Source organism: Berghia stephanieae, chromosome 5 (genome assembly GCF_034508935.2).
Source record: "Berghia stephanieae isolate SIO BIC M18660-M18661 chromosome 5, UCSD_Bste_1.3, whole genome shotgun sequence".
Taxonomy (NCBI): domain Eukaryota; kingdom Metazoa; phylum Mollusca; class Gastropoda; order Nudibranchia; family Aeolidiidae; genus Berghia; species Berghia stephanieae.
In genome coordinates, this window is record NC_088364.1 from 10,126,683 (window position 1) to 10,139,575 (window position 12,893).

General features: G+C 33.6%; 1 protein-coding gene across 3 annotated transcripts; it reads right to left on the reverse strand.

Moving 5' to 3' along the window:
* Positions 1–5,724: 5,724 nt before the first annotated feature.
* Positions 5,725–10,759, reverse strand: LOC144972396 (uncharacterized). 3 transcript variants are annotated; one of them, XM_078913533.1, is made up of 4 exons: positions 10,296–10,759; positions 9,039–9,585; positions 7,887–8,036; positions 5,725–6,563 (listed from the first exon to the last, which is right to left on the reverse strand). In XM_078913533.1, the coding sequence occupies exons 2-4, from the start codon at positions 9,376–9,378 to the stop codon at positions 5,773–5,775; spliced, it is 1,281 nt and encodes a 426-aa protein (XP_078769659.1). In that variant the 5' UTR covers positions 9,379–9,585; positions 10,296–10,759; the 3' UTR covers positions 5,725–5,772. The 3 variants fall into 3 exon arrangements, with proteins under 3 accessions (XP_078769659.1, XP_078769662.1, XP_078769660.1); XM_078913536.1 differs by having other exon boundaries at positions 10,469–10,740; XM_078913534.1 differs by having other exon boundaries at positions 10,321–10,533.
* Between the last annotated feature and the right edge of the window lie 2,134 nt (positions 10,760–12,893).

Here is a 12,893-nt window from a genome sequence, read left to right on the forward strand (position 1 = left end):
TACAAGGAAAAAAATATCATCTCCCAAATCAATAACTATGCATTTGACGGTTTCCCTCCCAGCTAGGACTCCGGCCAGGGCCAGGACAAAACCAAGTAATCTCATTCCAAGACAAAGACAGAAAGCACGTTGGAAAACATATAAGGGGATAGAAGACACAGTATGTACCCCCCTGCCCACTATGGGAGGTCAGGAACCCCACCCAGAAAGAATTAGATAAAGCCTCAGATAAATGAGACAATTTTAACAGAGATCATAATTATATCAAAGGATATTGGATGTATATTTATCGTTGTAGCTGGCCTGAAGGCATTGAAAAGTTCCACACTGATACTGCCACGGTATGGCATTATAATAGGATTCAATAGTCTGATGTCACGTTGCTTAGCAACGAGCAGCTTGGTTCTAAACAGAAAATCATTACTTTTTATTCTTCATGCTGGCTAGAACTTTTTCACATGTCATGTGATTAAAATGTATAAAATTCAAAACATGATCAGATTTTATAATGTTTTTCTCCTGTGGATACACTTTTATGCTAGTCGGAGAAGTATTTCATAAGGGTGTCCGCCATTGTTCCGATAGTTTAGAGCTGTTACTATGCATCATTACGAGAGAAGTGACGTCATGACTGTTGGAAGTGTATTACAAAGGTTTTTTTCTGTTTTTTTTTTTTTTTTTACATTTCACAGCATTGACCAGTTTCATTGAATGAGAAAATCATGGGTTTTTTTTTGAGTGTTTTTTTATACTACACAGCAGCATTGACAAGTGTGTATGTGTTTTGTTTTTGAGGGTTTTATGCAACACATTAAGGTCATATCAAGAGCCAGTAAAAGGGAAGAAAATGGAATGGGATAGTAAAAAGTTCAAGAATAACAATTAAAGCACCCAAGAAAAAGTAAGACAAAGGGGAATTGGTTCAAATAGGAAACAGATGTAAATTCCAAGAGCACACTATCAGTGTACTTAGTTTGAGATCACCTAAAAGTCTCATCCTAACACAAGAACAGGTCCCCACTAAGAGGAACACACTCAAATATTTACAAATTATTTATAACACAAAAAATGAATACAATGTGTATGTGAGTTGATTTACAAGACAAAAAATATCATCTCCCAAAACTATTCAATAGACTATTTCCCTCCCGGTCAGGGCCAGGACAAAACCAAGTAATCTCATTCCAAGACAAAGACAGAAAGCATGTTGGAAAAGTGATATAGGAGGATAGAAAACACAGTAAGTGCCTCCCTGCCCACTATGGGATGTCAGGAACCCCACCCAGGTTGACAAGTGTAATTGAATGGGAAAATAATGTTTTTTTAAAGTTTTTTTTTTTTTAGATGAAGCAGCATTAACAAATTAAATTGAATGAAAAAAAAAAAATCAGGTGTTTTTGTGGGGGTTTTTTTGACATTAACACACCAGCATTGTTAAATTGAATGGAAAAATCGTTTTTTTTGGGGGGTTTTTTTCTTGGGGGGGGGGGGGGGGGGGGGGTTGACATTAAGAGAATGAAATTAATGATGGGAATCAGTGGTGATTTTCAATTATTCATGTTCTAAGTTTCATTGTCCGGATATAATCATTAAAGGCATTTGGACATCAATTTATAAAAATTGATATTTGGGAAAGATCAGGTAATTGAGACCAGTGTTTCTTTTGCTGCTGATTATTACTCAAATTTAGTTTAAGTAGGTAAATTTAAAAGCATGTGGTAAGTATAGTGTCACGTGACATTACACAGCAGCATTGACAAATTTAATTGATTGGGAAAATCAGTCCGGCTGATTTTCAAATTTATTATTATTACATTGATTCTAAGTATTCATTGTCACGTGATATCAATTTCATTAAAGGCATATTGTAGACACTCCATATTTACTAAAAAATTGCACATAAATTTTGGGACAATTTCGCAATCAAGGTAAATTTGAAAAAAAAAATAAAAAGATACAACAGTTGTTTCTTTCTTGCTGCCTTGAATTAAAATTACAATCAACATTACAACAAAATAGTTTTCAAAGTAAAGAGTAAAAAAATAATTTTAAAATGCCACCTGTAGCCTCTGTAAAGTATAGTGTCACAGTGAAGCAGAGAGGAAAATATATAACGTGAACAGAGCAACAAATATTTTTACTTTACTTTAAAGGGAAAAATTGTAATGTACAAAATGTTATTTTATTATTAAATGTAAATAGAGTTAATTACACTACGAATATTGAATATGAGACTTATTTATGTACCATATATTTAATTCTCAATATTATCAATTAATTGACATTGAATACTATTTATATAATTTATAAATTTTATCTATGCATAACAGTGTCTCAGAGCATTTAAAGGTTTTTATAACCTATTAGCTCTTAAACGATATGATACAATATTATTATTATTATTGTTCTTATTATTCCTTTTCAATAGTATGCAATTGTTGCTGCTTGAATATATGAAAAGTAAATGTAAGATTGAATTTAAGCTCCAATGTAATGGATAAAGACAAGAGACAAGGACATATTACCAGACCTGCCTTCTTGAAAATTAAAAAATTCGTAAATTTAATTTAAGAAGATCAAAATGATAGTCAATATGGTTAACTTTAAAAATCAACAATTTATCCTCACGAGGATCAAATAACACTTCACAATCATTAAAATCATGTATTCTGTCTTCAGCTTTCATTTTCAATAAGTTAAAAGTGACTTAGAGATGTTCATGAAGTTCTGAAATTGGAGCCAAAATGTCGTAATTCTACAGATTTTCTTCACAGTAGGCAGGGTCTGTAATACTGCAGATTGTTTAACAACTCAAGTGCACGCATTTTTGCTCACAAAGTCTTTTCAACCGTCTGACAGATTTGTGCGTACTTTGCATGCGATCATAGATTATTTTTTTAAAACATTGCAAATCTAAAAGATGAAATCTGTATCTCCATTGTTATTTTGCAATCGCAAATCCCTTTGATGTTTACAAAGTGATAGTCCATGACTTCTCGAGCTCCACAGTCTTTTGTTTTCATCCATTTTTTCTATATTATGTTTGTTGTAACACTGTCAGTTTCAATGATGTGATATACATCCTCATTTGGCTTAATTTTTAAAATACTTAACATTTATAGTAATGTTTGCACTGTGGTGATTTTACATTTCAAAATCCATTGCTTTAATTGTTCTTTAGAAAGACGAAATGCAATTGAAAATTGTAAATGTTCTAAGTGTGAAATAGTAGCAAGTTTTACTCAAAATATGTCACAGATTCAAAGGTGACTGCTGATTAATGTAATGTAGAATATCCGCATAATACACAGAAAATGTGTAAATGTTATGCATAACATTTTTCTAACACAGTCACTGGTCATTAAGTTTATATATAATTGGATATAAAATGTAATTAACTAAATTAATCCCCTGCTAAGCCAACCGGCTCAAATATACTCATAACCACCTTCAGTTCATATCTATCAGCCTACTTTATTTTATGGTGTAATGGTAGCACGTCTCATCAGTAACCAGAAGGTCTGAGTTTCGATCCCCAGTAGAGGTAGACTGATTTTTTGGGATGGTTTTTTTTTTTCTTGTATTGTTATTCCTTGCTTTGTCAGGCACCTTTCATACACACTTGTTCAGGTCTTTATCTTACACCAGTGCGTGCTCCTATATTTCTTTATTTTATGTATGTTCATTTGTCAAAATGTGTGTGTGTTGACACAATGAGTGATACAAAGCTGTTAGAAATTGTGAACTTTAAATAGTAATGAACAAAAATTAATTCAACAGCTTTGAAAATTGAACAAAATACCAAAAGTGGAACGTTTCAGGCTCAAAATTCGAATACTGTCGGATTTGGATTGAATTATATGGCAATAGTATGTAAATTTAGAGTTAAAATATTCAGAAATGAGAAAAAATTCTTTTTTTTTTTTTTCACAATAAAAGAACCAAATCAGTTCTCCTCATAACAAATTATAACATTGACTGATATTTCACATTTTTACTTGTAATTTCAAGATTTCAGCAACTTACTTACACTCACATAATACCGTTTTGATTTGGTTGGTCATAGTCATATATAAAACTGAGAGCAGATATTCTCAATTCCTGTTAAGCTGGTAAAAAATAAAAATAAAAAACTCAATTATTAAGACACTAGATCAAACTAAAGTCCAATGCCAGTTTTATAACAGCCTAATGGAAAACAGAACTAATGATTGAAAATCTTTTTTTTTCATTTTCATAATAATAATAATAGTAATAAAATTGAGTACATCAGTGGTTAAACACTCTGAGCTATTAGTAAAATGATTTTTAAATAACCTAAATGTCTTATGTAATTTACAAAGGAAGAAGAACGGTAAAATCAACAAAAAATTATTATTAAAAAGTATAAACCAATTATTATTGATAATTTTACAATTTTCTAAAATAACGAGATTAAAGTGCGGAGACTGACATCCCCCTTCCACATCCTGGACATGTGTATAAAACCACGAAAAGAGAGCTGAAGGATTAATAACTTGAAATATGAATATCACAGGTTAAACTTATTTTTTTAAAGTTGCACAATATTTATGCTTCGCTAAATTTTTAAAAATGAAAAACAAAGGGAAAAAAAATATTCTAATTGTACATAACTTAAGTTATCAATTTGACAACCAAAAACAATTATTTTTTCCCCCTAGTTATGAGGAACAAATCAATTCTAAATTCAATTTTTTTTTTTTTTGGCTCCTTAAATTTAAATGCTATTATTTGTTTTAAAATTAAATTTATATCTATATTTTTTTAAAAACCCCCCCCCCCCCCCCCCCCCCCCCCCCCCCACCTAAAAAGCCAAAACAAACAAAACAAAAATCATTGATTGGGAATAAAAGCCAAATAGCGAGGATCCTATAGAGTGCATCTTGTGCGTGTGTATGTGGGGATGAGGGAGCTATTATATGATTGTCATTGAATCATTGAATGATGAAGAAAATTCTAAGAAATGTTTCATGAGAAATGGACTGCATGGACTTTGTTATATTTCCGTTTAAATCATATTGCTGATATTTTTTCGCTTTAAAAAAAAGATGTTTAAATTTTGACAAGGCAAAATCAAAAGATGGTATTAGATTTACTATTGATCTCCACACTCAAAGGAATCAAGATCGATCCCAGGTGAAGTTGACGTTTATTTTTTTACCTCTGTCCACCCACCACTGATTCGGTAGTTGAGTCTGTTAGATCTGGTGGAAAGTACTTTGTTGAAGACTAGCTTCCTATCATAAGGGCAGCAGGCATTTGCTAGCTTGCTAGCATCCTTTTCACTCAAGAGAAACTGAGATATACCCCCAACTCCATGGCTCAGGACTATTTTACTTTTTTTATGAACTGGTAGGGCCTTGATTTGGATTTCCTCTGTAGGCAGCGCAGTCTTTGGAAAGGGCTATCTACTCACACTCTCACCACACTCAGGTTTAAGATGAGTACATGGTCGGTAACCATACTGTCAAAAAACATGTTAAGTGGACCTTGTCAAGGTCAAAAGTCAAGTGTCATACAACCACGACCACATAACCCCATTTGCTGCTCATATTTTATATTTCAAGTACTGTTAATTGTAACCAGTTTTCTTATTTAAATAGATCAAAGAAAAAAAAAAAGAATCCTTTTTTAGGAGAGAGAAAATGAATCACTTAAATGCAAAAGAGAATTTTCACCGTCAGAAAATGTGAAGATATAACCTAGATTAAAATTTTTTATGTTAAGTATTGACAAGAAACAAAAAAATCTTCACACATGCGAATCAGAAAACTGATACGCTGGTGGAGGGGGAAGCGTACCACTGGATGTAGCACTTGATTCCAAGCTACTTGTGTCAGAGCTTGTTTCCGAACTTGAACTGGAAGGTGTGAAAGGAGGAGGTGGCGGTGGTGGAGCGTAGGGAGCTGTTGAAGGTGAGAATGCAAGATAACCTCCGGAGATGACGTCCTCATAAGATGGAGGTGGGGGGACAGATGAAGGACCAACATCCTCTGGCCTGGCCACATCCTCGTATTGTGGTAAATCACTGACAGTTGAGGGTAGGATAGTGTCCCCACCCCTACCAACATCACTATCGTTACTAACAGTTACTGTAAAAATATCTGAATCTGTTTCAGATAGCTGGAAACTATTATTCAGAACCAGCCCACCTTCAACTTCAGCCATCCTCGTTGTTGAATCATCATTGGCACTATTGATATCCAAAAATGAATTTCGACGTATAGAATCATTGCTGGCAATTTCTAAATGATTACTATTACTGCTCCTTTCCCGAGCAGTGGAGGTTGCAGATCTTCTGCTTTGTGATTTTTTAAAACATAGGTCACTAAAGCTACAGTCAAGACTGCGACTTTGGGTGCAATCGTTATATTTTTCATGAAGACTTTCTGACATCATTAGAATTGCAGCTGGAATATAAATGTAAATTGCACTACGAACGAGTGAGATGGACCAACTAAGATGGCTGTTTGGAAACGTGTCATTGTGAAAAGAATCATAGTTGTCTGTGAACAACATCAAAGCTAGTATAGCGCCACCACCTATGGATGAAAAAGAAAAGTTACAATTCACCAAAATGACCTGTCCAAACACAAGCACATGATTCCTTCCAAGATGAATACAATCAAATATTTTAAAACTATTATAAAACAATTTGTAAAATTGATTACAATGATACGTGTGTTAAAAAAAAAAGTACATGTTTTAGCATCTACTAAACAAAATTTGGCTCACTAATCCAAAAACTAATTTGGTTTACAGTAGAATCCTGATAAGACCAACACTTTTGAATCAGAGAGATTTGTTGTCTTTAAAAGCAAGGTTGATTTTATCCATTATCAATGGGGCTCACTTAGATAACGAGCAGAAAAGTTGGAACCAACAAGGTGTTGACTTTATGCAGAAGTTAACTTTAAACATTAATAATACATCATGCCTTTACCACTTATCATACATCGGGGATGATTTTGTTACCCTGTGATAAAATACAATAAAATAATAAAACTATACCTATTCGTACTTTAAGCTGAATTGTACTTTATGCAGATTCCAGAGTACAATGAAAACGGTCAATATGTTAAACAATATTTTATTCTAACAAAGTCAAAAGGGCAAAAATTATAGCCATGATAGCAAGCTTATCCATCTTATAAAATAATCGAGGACTAATGATTTCTGCGCCATTTTTACTTTGTACCCGCGTGTAGTCTTTGTATCCATGATGGGATTTCTCATCTCTATTTCTTGCATAATAATTTCATTCTGTAAATCCTGTCCTCTTTTTCTATTTTAAACAAACTGAAAGGCCGCCCCAAACACTTGATCTAAATCCTATGGATTATGCTTTGCGGGATTGCTATGTGAGAAAGTCTGCTTTAATTGTACTGCTTATTCACTCGATAAAAGAGATTTTATATACCGTAGCGCAATATCCACTTAGTGTGCTCAGAGCGCTTTACAAGGGGTCTCTGACCAACAGCAACATGTAACATGTAGAATGAGACATGACGCCTGTTAGGCGATATTACAATTTTTTTCCGACAGTGACAACGTTGTTAATGGCCAGGTACTAATTTTACACATGAGTATGGTGAGAGAATGTGACTAAAGAGCCTTTTGAAGGACTCAACTATGCGCTGAGGGAGGCTCAAACTCATGACTTTCGATCCGAAAGCGAGTGTCATACCACTAGACCACATATCCGCACTAGAGGAACTTACAGAAAAAAAATAATAATTCCTGGAATGAAATGACAAAAAATAAGATTTTTAATTTAAAAATGAGCAATCTCTTCCAATTGGTATCTTCCATAGACAATAAAAAAGCACATATTTGAGAATGAGAACAAAACATTGTTTCCTTACAGGCAACACACCCAAGTATTTCTGACTGATGTGTCTCAAAGAAACTGTCTCCTCTGGGACGCTTGAAGTGTAGAGATCGTCCACTGAGCACACCCCACACAAGGACTATATTTGCCAAGACCATTATCGCTCTTGTTATGTGAAAAAAAGCTGAAAAGATCCAGTGTTTAAAGAATGTAAAATATCTGATTTCTCTCATAATTTCGGTTGGTGTTATTGTTGGTTTTGTCATTATTTGTTGTTATCTTCATGGTGATGATGATGATGACAACCAGGCACTTGCTCACACCTGAGTCGAGTGGGGTAATTTATGTAAAATGCATTATCCAAAAACAAAACACCGGGGACGTTTTTTTTTTTTTTAATTATTTTTTTTTCTGAGCAAGAGAGCAATTATTGTCATCCATCCATTCATTAACCATGCTCAAACCATTTCAGTTTTAGTTTTAGTAACAAGATTATGGTGTCCTACCACTCAACCACAGGCATATTAAAGAAACAATGAGAGGAAAAATTGACTTAAATTGAAAACAAATTAAGCAGTGTTGGCTTATGTGGTGTCAACTGTATTCATCCAAGACAGTGGGACACAATTATTAAACAGAAAACCACATAGTCACATAGCCCTTTTCCAACTGCCTTCCTCATGTCAGCATTCCAGCTAGGGCATGAATAAATAAAATGACAAGAATTAAAATAGCCACACATCGAAAGGAAGTGTGTTCTAGAGGTCTGTAATAGATTTGACTGAGGTTTCAACATTATTCAATGACTTGACATATTATTGTAAGTTGTTCCAAAGTAATTAAAAAAAAAAAAATAGTAGTCCTTTAAATCCATAAGGCCCAAGAAGCCCAGTTTATCCCGATTTCTAGGGTTTTAGACAATAGCAACTGCTTGCTACCCTTTAGCTAGGATGTTGATCTATCGCAAAGTACTTTCCATCAGATCTAACAACCAACTGTTGGGTGGCCAGGGGTTTAGAAGAAACATTTGTATGCACCTTGGCTTGATATTGCTCTCTTCGCTTGTGAGGCGAGTGGTCTATCAACCGAGGATCTGTTAAATTGTCCTGTAAAGAGAACAAATATGGGCAGTATAGCGCTAAATCATATATATATATGTAGATATATCTACTCCAGTTGCCATTACCTGGAATTGACGTGATACTGATCGGGAGGCAGGATTCATCCTCATCATCATTGTCTTCGTCTTTCTTCTTATTCTTTTCTTCTTTCTCTTTTGTCCTCATTGTTGTCTTAAATATTCCTAAACCATGACCCAACCCTGGCATTTCAGTTGTCCAAGCTATGGTAGCATTCATGGTCGCATTGGCAGTGGCGTTGTGTTGTTCTCTATAATCACATATTTCCCACAGTCCCCAGTGTCCATTGTCCCCATCGACCCAGTGATCTGTAAGACTTCCAGCAATGAATAAGGCAGTGCCAACAAGAGCGGCCAGCACACCCACCGTCCTGACTACATGCCACATAATGAAAGAATGGCTGGGAGTGGGAGGCGAAGAAACAATCTACCTGGAATTGTTTATTCTTGGGGTAATCCAGGAATGGCACATAGATATCTTAGTTCTCTAACTTGTTTAAAATGTGTAGTATAAATTTCTGGTGGGATTTGTTGTGTTGACATTCTTTCACGTCGATGGTATAAAATTCTTTCATGGACGACATTGATGACAGATCTGCAGACATAAACAAAAACGGTCTTTTACTTTTTATTTGTTTGCTTTGTTGCTGTTGTTTTTTTTCTCTTTCCTTTTTTTTTTTTTTTTTTGTTGTTGCTTATTGTAAAATTCACACATCATAATTGAATGCTCAAATTATGGGCCATGGGTAACTAAAAAACTAAAAAGATAAAAAATGTTAACTACAAGGGCAGTGAAGCAAGTGGCGCACAAAATTCCAGGCTTATAGGTTTCCAATCTATGTGCAAAATTAATAAAGCACGTAATTATATTTAACTTAAGCCACAAAAAGCAAAGCGACTTTTTCAATAGAAGAAGCGCACGATATCTCACAATCACAAGGTTGTTGATAAAAGTAATGGGCCTATAATAAATATGTGCAAAAGATGAGCGTTAAATCAATAAGTAATTTATCTAAGTATCAAGAAAATATACGTCAATCACAACTTATTAAAATAGTGGTAGTTTTGAAAAATCTACCATTAACATTTCTAAATATACGTATATATATATGAAATATAAAGACTTTATTATTGCCATTTTTAACACTTTTTATTACAATGCTGTGCGAGTTTTTAAAAAAAGCAATTAAAGGCTTCTCTCACTAACCTTTTGAGCATAATATTATCTAGACAATTCTATAATTACAAACATTTTATTTTAAATTATTTAATTCAATCCATTCCCATTTTTATCCAATCACTAACTTTTCCATCTTGTAAGTCAACTGACCAATCGATCCCAATTATCGTCACTCAATCACTCGTTCGGCAGGTCTCGAACTCGATCTAGGGGATTCGTGCAATCCAAGGTCGGAATTCTCCATAAGTAATATCAACATTTCTGTGATAAAAAATTAATTATCATTTTTTTCCCTTACGAATTGTTTGTATGATGATACCATTCTTCCTCTTCCTTCCTCGAATTTCCCATGGGATCCAAGTCAAGTTCCGAGACGAGTAAGCTTCTAAAAATAGAAATTTCCCAAATATGGTTGCAAAGTGAAATGGTTGGTTGTTGGCATAAACTAATTCTATTCAACGTGCCATTTGTACATCATAATAATTGTTTCATGAGTCTCAAACACATTATTTTTGGACTGAAAACGGTCACAGAAATCGGGTAACCTTGGTTTCATTTCATTCAAGTATCAAGCTGCAGCGGCTCCTGTGATAGTGATCAATAAATTAAGGGAGATAACTGTAAAAATTATAGGAAATGATTTAATTAATTTACTCCTTTGTAGCATAAAAAAAAAATATTTTTTTAGATTTAGATAACGTTTACATTATTGTCGGGTTGATGCAAGAATGATCAAATGGTTTGAAGAAAGAAATGTAGATGGGAAAAATGAAATGAGGAATTACAGAACTAACTGATATCACAATAGTTAATGACGGTAGACAACTGAGTAAATAAGGCCGCCCCAGAAAATTTTGATGAATTGTGTCCCTTACAATGTTAAACACCCCCCCCCCCCCCCGCCCCCCAAATAATTTTTAAAAATTACTGTTCTTCATAGATTCATGTGCCCGTAGCTTCTTCACCTTCTTTTTGTATACCTTTATATCCGGTTCCCGTTTCGAGAATGTAGGTACTCGTCTTTTTGAGTTCTCTAAGCGACGTACACTTATTAGCAGGTCTAATAACCCAAATCATTATGGGCTCATTGTTGTAATGGAATCTGAAAAAAAAATGACGCAAAATATTGCCCTTTACAACAGTGTTAAACTAGGCCCAAAATTGCGTTAGGATGTCAGATCTGCACCCCATACGTACAAGCCCTATATTACTTTCGTTACGTTTAAGTAATATTATACGTAAGGCTAGTGATTTTATGCACCTCCGTCACGCATGCGCATTCCACCCAAATTCATCAGCGATATTGTGTTTTTGCATGTGGCACATGGCGAAAGTTATATTGACATCTGTAGCATGTTTTTGTTAATCAATTTATATAAAAATAATAATAATCTAAAAATCGAAATATAAAACCAGAAAATAGAAGTTATAGAAAGACCTTATTAAATGTGACGAACAGGCAGGTGGCTCGTAGCGCAGTGGACAAGCTGTCAGACTAACCTTGAAAGTACTGGGTTCGATTACCTTTGCAGACATTTTTAAAAAGTTTACTTTATTGAGAAAGATATCATTTTTGTTTTGTTTTTTTCTTTTTCTTTTCTTTCTTTTTGATTTTTGTTTTTTGTTTTTCAAAAACTTTTTATCATGTTAAAAAAAATAAAAAAATTTTGATTTTAATTTTCTAAAATTATTTATTTATTTGAGATCAGTATTTGTGTGCCATGTTTCTTTTTACCTTTGATTTTTTAAATTATTGTTATTAGGTATTCTTTAATTTATCATCATTGTACAAACGTACATCGGTAATCACTAAACAGCGTGCCAAACTAAAATCTAAAACTATTTAACATGGACGTATGCAGCAACATTTTCATTTTCATTAATTAACCATCACCGCCAACGGAGGTGCATAAAAACGATGCGTTTTTTTACACCGCCAACGGAGGTACATAAAACGGTGCGTTTTTGTACACCTCCAACGAAGGTGCATAAAAATGCCACCAATATTATATTGGTAGATTATTTTTTTTTTTCTTTTTAATGTACGAGCACTTATTTATTTATTTGTTTACTATTATTATTATTATTATTATTATTATTATTATTATTATTATTATTATTATTATATTATTATTATTATTATTATTATTATTATTGTTAATATTATTTTATTTTATTTATGTTTTAAATTACTTTTTTATGTTTTTTTTTTTTGTTCCAATGTTTACAGAGCAATAGCTTGGTGTCAGACCATGGGGAATATGATTCTTGACTCGATGCAAAGCTCGTCGTAAATAACGGAGATGAGTATCAATGGAGACCATGAAGCTATCAAGTCTAGTTAGTTCACGTTGATGAAAGACCCTTTGTTCCAGACTAAAGGAAGAAGAGGAGGATGTGAGTGTAAGTAATATGTATTGAGAAGTTTGATTTGTATACATAATATACTAAGCTATGAATTGGATGATTGACCGAAGCAACTGAACAAGTGAGTATGAAACGATGCCAGACAAAGCAAGAAAGAAAAATACAAGAAAAAGAAGACAGAAAAAAAAACCCCACCAAAAAAACAAAAAACAAAAAAAAAAAACAGTCTTCCTCGAATGGGAGACTGATTTTTTGGGAATTTTTAAAATGTCTTGTACCATTTTTCTTTCTAGCTTTGTCTGACACCGTTTCATACACGTTCGTTCAGATTTTTATCTTACACCGGTACCAGCTCC